A 15,247-nucleotide genomic window follows, 5' to 3' on the forward strand; every position below is an offset into this window, starting at 1 on the left:
TTCCTACAAATGTAGCGAAAGATGCAAAATAACCATGAAAATATCAAGCAGTGGAGAAACCTAACATGTTTGTGCACCAAGCTAAATGACTCTGCTGTTATCTGTCCAGCATTGAAGCTCTTGATTTCAAAGAATATAAGAATAGAAGGATTCACATTCCTAGGTACATATCATTAATATTGTTTTTTTTCATAATGCAGTTAAATATTAGACTTGAAATAAATTCACAAAGGAACAACATACTTTACCTTAGACTGAGAAAATGAAGCATGATGTGCTTCAATAGCCTGGCTCCGCTTTAAGTTTCTTCTCGTCTCAGAGACTGCAAAAAATAAAGAGGGTGCATGACAATTAGTTTATTACATTCTTAAGTCTTAACTTACTTCCAGTTCTGTTCAAGTACAATTTTTTTGGTTAATACATACACCCTTCACCACCGATTGAATTGGTTGTACACATGAGACTATTAAGTCCAAGGGATGTAAAAGAACATAGTAGACACACTCTAAAGTTTCAGTGTGTAGGACACAACATTCTGACAACTCTTCTTCTAGCAAATAAAACAATGCTTACCTCAGAGACTTATTTGAGTAGCTGCTTTTAAGACATTATTTGACTGAAGATCCATCGGTATGTATGTAATATTTCTGCACAAACCTGAAAAAGTTAGATATTGTATCAGAGACAATATTTGAGCAAGAACCCTCACGATCTAAGTGTCCTCTGAAACAATGGCCGCTTTACCATCTACTTCCTTTTTGTCATCCTCGAACATGTCATCAGTTTTTTCAGATTCTAATCGCCATCGAAATGATCGCCGTCGCTACAGTCGAAGCGACCGAGACATCGACTCGCTCAAGATGACAGAAGAAGAGCCAACTCCAGCTTGTGACACTGACGCCGTAGACGTAGGCATATTTCTGATTCTACTCACTCCGATCCGATCCCTCCAGTCCGTGGATTAAACATGATATCAACTATCTCATACCAGAAAATATCTTTGAAGAGAAAGTAAAGAAGAAGATGAAGAGATTGGTTGCTTTGATAGCCAGCGCCGGATGTGCTTTTATGAGTTTTATGTGATTTTGCGTTGAGTAGAGAATATGAGTAGGAGTTTATTAGGGTGAAAAACTGAGGGAGTCGGAGCCGCTTCCATGTCTTACGATCGATACATTCTTCTTGGGAAAGCGATGGCCTTTTGGTAGAATGGAGGATTAGGGTTACGGGAAGGAGGTAGTAGGAGAATTAAGGTTGGGCCGGAATGGGGTAAGGTTGGGCCGGAACTTCAAATTGGTTTGAGATCAAGCCCGTAGTTACATGGCAAAATGATTGGTGAAGAATATTTCTGCTCATGTAACACCTTTTAGAAACTCTTAAAATAGTCTCTTTTTATATAATAGTGATTAGCTTATTTAACGCGTAAATTTACGTACATTTGTCCGAATATCCAAAATGTTATCATATCGTTGAAAAAGGAATGTGCAAATTCAATTGGGAAGCAATGTTTAAGAAAAATATAGTTTTCAACGTTCAAAGTTCGTTTGATTACTAAAGATTACAACATTATTGTGTGCTAGTACATATCATATGCCAACTTGAATATGAAAGTTAAGCTAATAAGGCATTAGGCATATGTGTGAATCTTTGAACTTTTAATAATTAAATGTTATAATTGACTTTGTCACCATTTGATGTATTATAGATTTAGAGCATCATTATCTAGGGTTTCTTAGAACATGGTTTTTAGGAGAATATAAGAAATTGTTTCTTAATTTTTAACTAAAAAATCAAGAAACCGATTCTTAAAGTACTGAGATTGGGAAATTATTTTTTAATTAGACAAGACAAAAGTATATGAAAGCTATGCTATACACGGTTAAGAGAATTACTGTTTACAACCCACTATAACCGAAAATAACGATTAATGTTATGTTAATTATATTTTGTAAGGCATAAGGCAACGGTTAACATTTTATAATAATACTATTGATTAAAAGTGTATAACCCAACCCTAATAACAATTGACATTTTTCATTAACTGACAAGATGAAATAGTCAAACACTTGCAAACGTGGTAAGCAAAACCTTGTCGTCATTATTATAATATACTTGGATGTAATTGTCTAAGTATATAAAAAACTAAGGCTTATACATCCAAGTCAATGATTTTTTTGGTTTGGTTCTATATATATTCACAGGTAAGCATTCATCATCAACGCAAAGACCAATCTCTCTATATAACTTGTTAAAAACACATCTTCTCTTCATAGCATCAAAAGAGTAGAAGCCAAAGTTAACACCATCAAAAGGTTCAAGAGGAAGAGAAGAGAGAGCTTACATCTTTCAATGGCGAAAAAGGCCAAGTTTGCTTTCTTCTCTTCCTCATCTCCCAAGTCCCTCCCTTCTTCTCCTTCTTCATTCACATCTTTCCCAGCCTCTCCTCTGAGCCAGAACTTTACTCAGTCTTCTATGGAGGAAGCAGTGGAGAGAGCAGAAGCAGTCATCAGAAAATGGGATCCAAACACGCCTTCCTTCACCAAGATAGTCTCTCTGTTCAACCACAGCAGAAAAGAAGCCAAAGAGTTCATCATATGCGTCCGTGACTTGCGAAAAGCGATGCACTTTCTTGTCTCCCAAGACTCTCAATCCCCTAAGCTCGCTCTTGCGCAGACCCTGATGCAGATCGCCATGACGAGGCTGGAGAAAGAGTTCTTCCAGATATTATCTTCAAACAGAGACAAGCTTGACCCTGAATCAGTTTCAGGTCAATCCTCAATCTCTAGCAACTCCGAGTTTGAAGATATCATGCAATCTGATGATGAAGATGAGATCAAGAAAGCTGGTGAGTCCATCACACAGGTTGAGAAAGCTTCAGCGGTGGTGATGTCGGACTTAAAGGCTATTGCAGAGAGTATGATCAGTTGCGGATATGGTAAAGAGTGTATAAAGATTTACAAAAGGATCAGAAAATCAATTGTAGATGAAGGGATGAGCTTGCTTGGGATTGAACCCTACAAAGGCTCAAGATTTCACAGAACGGACTGGGTCACGCTCGAGCATATGATCAAGAACTGGATCAGAGCTGCAAAGATTGGCGTTGCCACGCTCTTCCGTGGAGAGAAACTTCTCTGTGATCATGTCTTCTCTGCTTCGAACTCAACGAGAGAGTCGTGCTTTTACGAGATTGCATACGAAGCAGCCACTAACCTTTTCAAGTTCCCTGAGTTTGTAGCCAAGGAGAAGAAGTCTCATGAGAGGATCTTCTCGCTGATGGATCTCCAGGCTGCCATCTCTGATCTATGGCAGGAGATAGAGATGACATTCCACTTCGGTTCAGTGGCCGGTGTGAAGTCTCAGGCGCTCTCATCTTTGCAAAAGCTAAAGGTTTCAATCCACAGTGCTCTCGTTGATTTTGAATCAACCATTCACAAGGATTCGACGAAAGCTCTTACTCCTGGAGGAGGGGTTCATAAGCTGACCAGATCAACAATGAGTTTCATCTCCTCCCTTTCTAAACACAGCCGTGTCTTGTCTGAAATCATTGCAGACCATCCGCTCCCGAGAAACACAGGGTCGCTTGAATCTTACATCAGAACTCCAGTCACAGAAGATGAAGAGCGCAATCACGCACTCTCGGTCCATTTCGCTTGGCTCATCCTTGTCCTGCTATGCAAGCTAGACACCAAAGCAGAGCATTACAAGGACGTTTCACTATCCTACCTCTTCCTTGCAAACAACCTTCACTTCATCATCGAAACGGTTCGTTCAACTCACCCGAGGGATCTCCTCGGAGAAGATTGGCTCACTAAGCACAGCGACAAACTAAACGCTTACGCTGCGAACTACGAGATAGCAGCATGGTCCAATGTATACATGTCTTTACCAGAGGAGCCCACAGACCTATCACCAGAGGAGGCCAAAACATATTTCAGAAGGTTCCACACAGCGTTTGAGGAAGCATATATGAAACAATCATCAAGAGTTGTATCAGATGCGAAGCTTAGGGACGGATTGAAGGTTTCAATAGCAAAGAAGCTTGTACCGGAATACAGAGAGTTTTACAGGAAGTACTTACCAATGCTAGGCCAAGAGAGAAACATCGAAATGCTAGTGAGGTTCAAGCCAGATAACTTGGAGAATTACATCTCTGATCTGTTCCATGGAACACCAATACTTGCCTCATCTTCTGTCTCTTTATCTTCTTCGTCTTCTTCATCATGGATGTCACTTGGGTGTGTTTCAGGCTGAGACACTACAGTTCTGTCTGAATATTGTTTTCATTGTGTGCAATACAAAATGAAGATAAAAACAAAACTGTTTACATTATTATAAATATTTAACTGAGTTTCTCATCACACAGAGCATAATGTGTTGTAGAACATAAGCATTGTTCACTCCTCAAATAACTAGAAAATAAAGAAAATAGAATATGCAAGATAACAAACAATCGGACTGCAACAACTACTTAGGAACGCCATGATCTGAAGGAGAAGATAATGATTGCCAACCAGTACAGATTTTGATGATTTGCTTGAGAGTATCCGATGGAGGCTCCACGGTCCATGTCGGGTAATGCTCGCTTGGATGGAACACACATTCTCCCCCGGCCCCTGTCAACAAGGAAGCTTGAGCTCCGTTCAAGAACAAGTCATTCTCAGATCGAACCAACCCAGCTCTTACTTCTTCCCTGTCAGCAGCCTACAAATATTCACACAAAATGAAGATAATGGTGGTGAAGAATGCCAGAAGAAGACGAAGCAAGTGAAAAGAGAGAACCAACCTTCTCAGGGTAGTATTCAAAAGTTTTCTTCTTCACTCCTGCTTCGTATATATTGCATTGAGAGAACACCTGATTACAGAAACATAACTATCCTCAGCTAAAGCTATTAGCCTCACCTCTTGAGTTCTCAGACAGCTACAAAAAGAAGAGTTTTTACCTGCGCTTCTACGCTAGCACAGACAGCATATATCCCCCAGTTTCTTGTATAATTGTTATACAAATGAACTTTCCCAAACCTGAGACGAGGATGCCTCTGCCTAGTTCCATCAAAGAAACAATGGTGAATCGTCACTCTGATACACCTATCATCAACATGAGAAGGATCCGCTCCAATCAACATCGTCTTATCATGCTGCCCAAAATAACATCTGTAAAACCAACAACACAAAACTAACCACCAGTCACGACACTCACAAAGAAACCATAAACATAAACATAACCCTAACCTAACCTCACCTAGAAACAGTGATATCAGTGCTCTGCCTAGTGATATCAATAAGCCCATCATCGTAGTCTCTCAAGCTACACCTATCAATCCAAATGTGTCTAGACTTTGGCTTAATCTGAATCCCATCAACATCATGGCCTCTACCACCTTCAAACTCCAAATTGCAAATGATGACATGTTCACATTCCTTCAGCCTTATCCCTTTCCCAGTGATCTTGATCCGTTGTCCTCTTCCATCGATCGTCTTGTGAGACGATACGCTCAAGTATGAATTGAGGTGTATAGTTCCGGAGACCGCGAACACGATCCATAACGGCTCTCTCCTCCTTCCTCCTTCGCGGAGAGATCCAGGTCCATCATCTAACAATCAATCACACAATCAATGGCAACAAGGGGTGAAATCGGCACAGGGGGATCGATTCGAAAGCGAAATTAAGCATAGATCAAACCTGCGAGAGAAGTGACGACGTAGAGATTGCCGTGGAGACCACCGACGGCGAAGCGGCCGAAACCCTCGGCACGGCCGGCTAAAGCTCTGAGGTTGCAATCGACGTCGGCGTATGGTAGCGTGGTCATCGTTTTGTCCTTATGCGACGTGTGTCTCTCAGTTTTCTTTTTAAATTAAATAAATGTTTCGAAAGAAAGACGCTGAGAACCAAAATAGTTTGGTGAAAGTAAAGTTCGACGATTCAACCGTCTGATAAAATATACTCCAGTTTTTTTTTTTTTTTTTTTGAAACACAAATATACTCCAGTTTAAATTGTTAAACCTAAACATTTAAGGATAAGGTTTGAAAATAAATGACTGGAGTTCTCAAATTTTGATAATTCTGTTTAATTTGTAATTACTAGAACTTCTTTCCCCTACTAAAGATGAGGATATATTTATAGTTTCTATGTTAGGGAGTTATTACATGATGTAGCTTGCAAAAGTATTTTATAACAACTAAGAAAATAAAAGCGAGAATAAGCAGAGATTTTGATTTGAGAATTTATAAGAACACAATAAGAAACAACTAAAATATGTGTGTGTTTTTAAATATTTTATTTTTATTTTACTAATAAAATTAGGTAAATAATCCAAATATCCTAAAATATTATATTATAATATAGGAGAATTTTAATTTTTACCTTAAATTAATACCATTTTTTAAATGTACGTCTAAATGATACCATTTTCGTACCTACTTTAAGTTTATTATGATATAAACAAAAGTAATCTAAATATTTTATAAACGTGTAAGAATTATTTATAGAATTTTATAAATCCAAACACACCCTCTAAATATTAAATTCTAAACAATAATCAATAAACTCCAAACCCAAATGTTAAGATAGTATTTTTGAATGTATTTCAAATAATTTTCTGTATTACATTGGTTAAATATTTCTTTTGAGAATTCTATGGAGATGTTTTCTGGTTGCTGATGAACACGTGTTTTGTACCAAAAATATAGCCTTAAAAAAATTTGGTTCGTCATAATCTGTTTTAAGAGGCAAGGGAGACCTTCTCCTATCGAAAGAAGCTAGAAGTAGATGGTACATGCATCTATATATTATTAAAACTGAAGTTACTGATACATTGATTTATGTATGATTTTTTTGTAAAAATAGACCTAATGAACATATTCATATAAAGTCATGTTACATTTAATATCTAATTTTATCATTTACATTTTGGACCTACCAGAAATTTTTATTGGACTATCAATAATTGGATTTAAACAATAGATGATTCATTAGATTTACAGACAGTATAAATTAAATAGATATAATTTAATGTTGTAATACTATACCTCTATATGCTAAATATTTAAATATTTGTCGATGTCAACTTTTAAAATTATAAAGATTTTTTTTTTAAATAACAAAAATCATATTATCTAACAATGATTAATATTTACTACCTTAAACCAATGAAAACAAATTTTAAACTATAAAGTTTATTTTAAAAATTAAACAAAAATTAAATGTTTAATTATCTACTCGATAATAAAAATCTATGAAGCGAAATGTTTAATTTATTTTAAACTATCTAAATACGGGAAATGTTACAATATCTTTGAATATGACAATAAAATAATATTTTACTAATCTTTATATATATAGTTATGATTTAAAAATGAAATAATAATTCGAGAATATATATATAAAAAAAGATACAAATACATGTGAAAGTTTGAAACAATCTATTTAATGAAAAAAATATATAGTAAACTTATTATATTTTAAAAATTGATAGACAGATATATATTATATATAATATTATTTGAAAAGTCAGTTTTCTATGTGTCACGCTCACGATGGTTGATTACACTGATACCCTTAATGAATTAAAAATATTACATTTAAATACTATTGTTGATTTTTTATTTAGTTTTCTTTTTAAAATTTTCCAAATAACATATATAATAAAAATAAAATATTTATAAAAATTTAAAAGCAAATTTAAAAACGAAAATATATGTATATATAATATGATTTCATTAAAAAGGAAAGTTGAGAAAATAGTAATATTCCATTTAAAAAAATATTTATAAATAACATAAAATATACTTTTGAAGTAATAAAATAGTTTCTTTATATCTATATTTTCTTATATGAAAAATATATATATGTATATAATGTGAATACCAAAGCAAATCAAATAATTACATAATATTTTAAAATAGTATAACACTATATACTTTAACGAGGGAGATATATTATATTTTATCATTATTAAAATTATATTTTTTCTTAATATATAATTTGGTTTTAAATTTTTTATGTTTGTATAACTTAATATATAATTAATATATCAAAGCAAATCTGAATTCTCGTTTTAAGATTATTTAATATAAATTTCAATTTACCATTCAATAAATCTAAGGCATAAAATTATTTAGAATTTATAAAATATTTTAATTATTGTAAATATTGATATGTGTTCATGAACTTCCAAAAATGTGTGAGTTACTTATGTATGTACTTATATACATGCATGAGACTTTAGAGTATTATCGTTATATTAATTTATGTAATTTGGAATCAAACACTTTAGTTTATTTTTTTATTTTATTCTAAGCACAATATATCTTAAAGGTATACATAATTTTCCTAAAATATATTTACATATTTAAGATAACAACCAACCTAAATGCAAATTAGAAAATTAATGAAAATTTTAATATATTTAGAATAAAACATTTAATAGTTGAATTCAGAAAAATAGATGCAATCGAATATACCCAAATAATAACTAAATCGACTATAAAAAAAAGACTAGATATAACATATCTAAAATAATATGTCTAACTAAATTAATATAATATTACTAATATAAATTATGCACACAAATTATAAATTAATTTAAAATTAAAAATAAATAACAATCAGTTATTATAATATATTTACTTTATAAATATTTATACCGTGCATGAGCACGGAAAAATTTTCTAGTGTTTTAAAAATTGATAGACACATATATATTATAATATATACCAATTTAGAATTGAAAACAATTTATATAAAACTAAATCGAGATCTAGTCTTATATATTAAAACAGAAGTCACAACCTTGATTCATGTGTAATTTTTTTTTAAAATCGACATAATGAACCTATTCCTAAAAAGTCATGTTACATTTAATATCTAATCTTATCATTTAAATTTTGGGTCTACCAGAAATTTGTATTGGGCTATCAATAATTGGATTTAAACAATAGATGATCCATTGGATTTATAGATAATATAAATTAAATATATATAATTTAATGTTGTAATACTATACTTCTATATGCTAAATATTTAAATATTTGTCGATGTTAACTTTTAAAATTATAAAGATTTTTTTTAAATAACAAAAATCATATTATCTAAAAATGATTAATCTTTACTACCTTAAACCAATGCATACAAATTTTATAACTATATAAATTATTTTAAAATTTAAACAAAAACTAAATGCTTAACTATTTACTCGATAATATAAATCTATGAAGCGAAAAGTTTAATTTTTAAAAAATTTTCTAAATTGGTGAAATGTTACAATATCTTTGAATATGACAATAAAACAATACTTTACTAATCTTTATATATATAGTTACGATTTTAATAATAAAACAATAATCCGAAAATATATATATATAGAAGAAGGAGTGCCGTCTTACAAAATTTAATGACCTAAGGTGAAATATAAAATAAAGACCTTTTTATAAGTTTTTTGTCAACTTTTATTTATTCCATTTCCATGAACTAAATAAAGAATTGTGGTATTCAAAGAAAAAAAAATTAAAAATGAGTTTTGTGTATAAATTAGATTTTGTTAATGGAAAAATTGAGAATGGTGTAAGTTAATTTTTTTGTTCTTATTGTATATAAATCATATTTAGTTAATCATACACTTTTTTAATTATAATTTCACCAACTAATTGATATTTAACAACCAAAAATAGACCTTTTTAATTAGTAAAATAACATAAAAAAAATTTGGACCTATGGACCCATGGTAATTGTCCATGTTGCCATGGGTTAGAGCCGGCTCTGAGAAGAAGATACAAATACATGTGAAAATTTGAAACAATCTATTCAATAAAAAAATATACAGTAAACTTATTATGTTTTAAAAATTGATAGACACATCTTATATATTAAAACAGAAGTCACAACCTTAATTCATGTGTGATTTTTTAAAAAATGGACCTAATGGTCATATTACTAGAAAATCATGTTACATTTACTCTCTAATCTTATCATTATTATAAGTCTAAATAACTCACTTTCGAGATTATAGGAACTAAATAATATGTCTATAACACAATATTGCTATATTATAGGAACTAAATAACTAACAATCTTTTCCAAACAAAAAAAAACGTCATCTGGAAACTCTCTTATCAACTTTTACTTCCATATCCTGTACCATCCGGTTTGAAAGAGACTCCAAGGAGCATAAATATTTCTCGAGACTTCTACACCTAATCAGGTACATTTTAAAAACTAAACTAATTTCACATTGATTTGTGTTTTGTATATAGTTCATTTACAAAATATAATTAAATATTTAATTAAATTCTTTATAAAATTTATACACGAACCTTTAAGTTTAGTTTTTGTTAAATTTCTTATTTTGTGAAATGTTTGATTATCTTTGGAGATGATAATATTTTAATATTTTCCAAATTCTATTTATACTTATTTATTCAATGATGAAATACTAATCTAACAAACAAAAAAAATATATAAGAAGAAATAAACACATGTGAAAGTTTGAAACAATCTATTTGATGGAGAACAAGTATACTCTAATATTATTATGTTTATACAACCTTAATATACTCGATAATATAAATCTATGAAGCTAAAAGTTTAATTTTTTAATAACTTGTGAAAGTTTGAAACAACCATTCAATAAAAAACATATACGGTAAAATTATTATATTTTAAAAAGTGATAGACACACCTCATATATATTATAATATATACCAATTTAGAATTGAAAACAAAATGTTTATATAAAAATAAATGAAAACAAACACCCGCGCGGTTACGCGGATCGAGATCTAGTACGTATTAATTTGGTCCTCACCTTTTATGGACCCCTATTGTTAGAAAAAAACCATAGTTCATAAATTCGGTAGGCGTTCTTCTTTCGTAGGTTCAGATTGGACTTAGCGTATAATGATAAAATCAAAAATTAAACAGTTTTTAATCAGAAATAAGTTTTAATTTTCCTTTTCTTTTTTTTGTATATGTATAACTAGGGGGCGTGTCTACGCTTCGCACTATTATTTTATTGTTGTTAAAGTATTATTTTTCTAGATGATAAAATTATGTGGTCATGTGTATTTGTTAAGTTGATGTTTTTATTTTTCAATAATGTGTTATTGTGTATATACTAGTACTTGTTAGTGGTGAAATGAACTTTTGATGTAAAACAGATTAAATTTCAATAACTTTGCATTCATGCACTTGTTGGCTCTATGATTAATGGTTTCAGCGTCAAAACTGTTATTTTATTTTTTAAAAATTTTGAACATTATTATTTTAAGATATTTTTTGTCCTTTCCCCATATTTTAATCTTTAGCTCACCATCTATGTATTTCGTTAACTTTTCTGGTGTGCGGTGCTTTTCACCATTACCAGGAAAAAAACTCACCTTCTTGCTCTTGTTCTTCCTCACCTTCTTCTCATGTGAGATTATCTAGTATTTGTTGTAGATCGGCTTTACGAGTTTCCAGTTGTGTTGTTGTTTCTTCACCGAGTTGTAGCTTGTTATGATCAATATTGGTTGCTCTTCTTCTTCCTTAGATTTCAGCTGATGTTAGGGACTGCATCACCATGTGTTAGGGTCAGTCGTCTTTGATGTTGTCTTCCTCGCTGATGGCTTGCTGTCGATAGTCCCTACTCGTTTAGGTTTTTGGTGATATGGCTTATATGCTCTCTTTTATAGCTCGAGGACGGCTACACGGTTTTCTTATTTCGTTTAATCTCCCTTTCCTTCTATGCTCTCTCATCTCGCTGCAGCTTTCATCGTTGTTCGCATCTCTGGTGGCTCTCCCTTATGCCATGTTTTCCACTCCATGTTTGGATAGTGTTTTTCTTCACTTATGCTTTGTGGGCTTGGAAAGTTGTTTCTGGTCTCAAGCTTCAGCTCTGGTTTCTCGGTGGTTGGCTTCCATTCTCCCTTCCTCTAGTTATTTCTCTTCTTTCTCTGCTTCCCTTGGTATAGGTGTGTGAAGTTAGGTTTCTTGGAGCTTTGATCCCTTCTATCCAGAGCTTTATGGTTCTTCGCTGACATGGGCGTGCTTGTTAGTTTGTGTGGTGTTTCTTTCTTCTTAGCTAATGGTTGTGTTCCGGTGTTTTAGGCATGTGTTTTTTGCTTCGTGGTGAATTTGGTCTTCCAATGATTATTCTTTCTATGGACCGCTTTCTTGGTTCTTTGTGTTGGTGCTTGATCATGCTCATTTGTATTCATAGGACTGCTTTGTCTAAGATTTTATTTTTTTACCCTTTTTGACATGTGCTTCTTCTGGCCAAGACATTTTAGTAAGGTGATGTAAGTTAGTCTTCGTTCTTGATCTTCTTTTAGATCCAAACATTTATTAAGTTAATGTTACTTTGGCATTTTTTTTTTCTGTGACTGTGGAGGTTTTAAGTTTAGGTTATGTGTTGTGCTCTACTTTCTTCTTCTTAGTTTGATTATTTTATGATTTTTAATAGTAAAAAAAGCATTTGTAAATAAAATAATTAAAAATAAAATGGTAAAATTTATGTTATTTTTAGCTGTGAATGTATTAAATATTTAAAATATATTTATATTATTTTACTTATTTTTTATTCATCTTAAATTTTAGTGACCAATAAAAATATTATCAAGCATCATATACCAATAAAAATATTATCAAACTTCATATGATATATGATGCTGGTTGGTGCGAGAATGATTAAATATCTAAAATTCTCAGACCAATCTGACATATCAAATTTGATCATGTTTAATTCGGTGGTTGAAATTAAAAGAGAAAATATAAATTTACAAAAATAAATGCTCTTTTAATTAGTTCTCTCTTTGATATCCTATTTTATTGATTTTCAAATCTCAAATACCTAAACCAAAAACAAATTATAGCTCCGAATATTTACAAACTGCACCGAAGTTATAGTAACAAAAATCTATACATACCTATATATCTATATTTTTTTTAGTATTAGAACTGCGGTGCTTGTTGCTATTTAAACTTTATAACTTGACCAATTCCTGACACTTCGGTTTTTGTCTAATATTTGTAATGGAAAAAGAATATTTTGCTTCACCCGAAAATTAGTCTTTTTCTCAAATTGTTTTGGGAAATTTGTTTTTTTAGAGCAAAAAAATGGTAACTATGTCCCTGTAGACTAATTTATACTACTTTATGTCCTATTAGACTATTTTTTTCCAAAATGGCAGTAATGCCCTTAAAATTTTAATTTTTTTAAAAAGATATATATTGAGTTCGACAAGGGGGATCGATCGATCCCACTTTACAAGTTATAGTGGATCGATCGATCCCGATCATTATTCAGAACAAAAAAAACGCGAAATATATACTGATCGACCTGGTCCATTTCACTCGATCGGCGAAGGTCGATTTACACAGATCGACCGATCTGTAAGAATAGATCGATCGATCCCGTGCCGAGGAAAGAATCCCAAATCGATTTTTTTGGTTTTGTATGATTATATCCGGATTGATTCTCACTTGATTTGAACCGACCAAGCATGATTTCAACTCTTTAAACTCGATTTCTCTGGGATGAAACCCATAATTTCCCATTCACGAATAAAGGGAGACAAAAATCGATTTTTTTAAAAAATATAAAAGTGAATATTCTCAAATATTTTGTTTCCATATTTTTAGGAACTGATTTATTATCCGTAGAATACAACTAATATGTAGAAATCAGTTTCTACAGTTTTTTAGAATTATAGTAATGTTTAGAATTTGATTTCTACATGTTTTAGATTTATAGTAAATCTGTAGAAGTCGGTTTCTACATGTTTTAGAATTAGATTAATGTGTAGATTTTGATTTCTAAGAATTTTAGAATGGTAGGTTAAGCGCAGAATGTGTATTCTACTTATTTGTAGAATACTCCTATTTACGTAGATCACTCATTTTAAACATTGTAGATTCAATGAAAAAAATAGATTTCGTTTTCTACTTCGTAGAATGTCATTTCTACCTTTTTTAGAACATAATCTGAAATTTATAATTTTAACTTTTTTATAACTGGAAAATATACCATTAAGTTCATATAGGTATTTTAACAAATGTTACTATTTTTCCAAATTTTTTTTGTTTCTAAAACTATTTATTAAAATTATTTTCATAAATATTAACAGGTATTATAGGAAAATATGACACAAAATATAGATTAGTCTAAAGGGACATAGTTACTATTTTTTTGCTCTAAAAAAACAGTTTTCCCAATTTTTTTTCTACCTATAAAGTTGTGAGATTTTGCATTTATTAGTGGATTTGACGATGAAAAATTCAGTTCGAAGACATTAATCAGATAGAGAAATAAAGACACAGCTATTTAGATAATTAATAGACTTTTTTCTTCTGTTGAAAAAAAAATTGGTGATCTAAATCTATGAAAATGCATAATTAAAAAATGTTGAGCCAAATTGCACTAATCTACAAAAGAATTACTTAAAATGTAAAAAAAAAAATTACATAAAGATACATGTAAAGAAACCCTGCTTCAATATGTCATAAGAAAAAGAAAAAATCTACTTTATAATGTAGATTAATGTAGAATAAACAATGAGTATGTAGTGGTTTGTCCCCTTATTTACCGGACATGACACAGGTTCAAACAACGTTGACAGCCTTTGATCAACCAATATTAAGCAAAAACTTTAATCTCCGCCTCTCATCATTTCACATTCTAAACATTTTTGGGAAAATTGTGTGTTTTAGAACAAAAAAAAAATGATAACTATGTCATTTTATACTAATATCTATTTCATGTCATTTTGCCTATAATACCCTTTAATATTTTTGAAAATAAATTTAATAAATAGTTTTACAAACAAAAAAATTAAAAAATAGTAACTATTGATAAAATAACTATATGAACTTAGTGGTATTTTTTTCATTTCTAAAAATGTTTAAATCATAATTTTCAGATTATGTTCTAAATAAAGTAGAAATGATATTCTACGAAGTAGAAAACGAAATCAATTTTTTTCATTGAATCTATAATGTTTAGAATACGTGATCTACGTAAATAAGAGTTTTCTAGAAATATTTAGAATCCACATTCCGCGCTTAACCTACCGATCTAAAATCTTTAGAAATCAAAATCTACACATTAATATAAAACTAAAACACATAGAAACCGACTTCTACAGATTTACTGTAAATCTAAAACATGTAGAAATCAAAATCTACACATTACTATAATTCTAAAAACCTGTAGAAACCGATTTCTACAGATTAGATGTATTCCACGGATAAGAAATCAGTTTCTAAAAATATGGAAACAA

General features: G+C 31.0%; 2 protein-coding genes across 2 annotated transcripts; one reads left to right on the forward strand and one right to left on the reverse strand.

Annotated features, from left to right (window-relative positions):
* Positions 1–663: 663 nt before the first annotated feature.
* On the forward strand, positions 664–4,501 carry LOC106382021 (exocyst complex component EXO70H1-like). The gene has a single exon (XM_048754049.1). It carries the CDS (start codon positions 2,347–2,349, stop codon positions 4,246–4,248), a length of 1,902 nt encoding a protein of 633 aa, XP_048610006.1. The 5' UTR covers positions 664–2,346; the 3' UTR covers positions 4,249–4,501.
* On the reverse strand, positions 4,304–5,914 carry LOC106382022 (probable pectate lyase 4). The gene is made up of 5 exons (XM_013821978.3): positions 5,678–5,914; positions 5,237–5,588; positions 4,938–5,148; positions 4,781–4,849; positions 4,304–4,698 (listed from the first exon to the last, which is right to left on the reverse strand). Exons 1-5 carry the CDS (start codon positions 5,802–5,804, stop codon positions 4,462–4,464), a joined length of 996 nt encoding a protein of 331 aa, XP_013677432.1. The 5' UTR covers positions 5,805–5,914; the 3' UTR covers positions 4,304–4,461.
* Positions 5,915–15,247: the final 9,333 nt, after the last annotated feature.

Source organism: Brassica napus, chromosome C4, assembly GCF_020379485.1.
Source record: "Brassica napus cultivar Da-Ae chromosome C4, Da-Ae, whole genome shotgun sequence".
Classification (NCBI taxonomy): domain Eukaryota; kingdom Viridiplantae; phylum Streptophyta; class Magnoliopsida; order Brassicales; family Brassicaceae; genus Brassica; species Brassica napus.

Coding starts and splice junctions, on each gene's coding strand:
- LOC106382021 (XM_048754049.1), top strand. CDS start 2,347: ATGGCGAAAAAGGCCAAGTTTGCTTTCTTCTCTTCCTCATCTCCCAAG.
- LOC106382022 (XM_013821978.3), bottom strand. CDS start 5,804: ATGACCACGCTACCATACGCCGACGTCGATTGCAACCTCAGAGCTTTA. Junction 5,589..5,677: donor CGTCGTCACTTCTCTCGCAG/GTTTGATCTATG, acceptor ATTGATTGTTAG/ATGATGGACCTGGATCTCTC. Junction 4,850..4,937: donor GTGCTAGCGTAGAAGCGCAG/GTAAAAACTCTT, acceptor TTCTGTAATCAG/GTGTTCTCTCAATGCAATAT.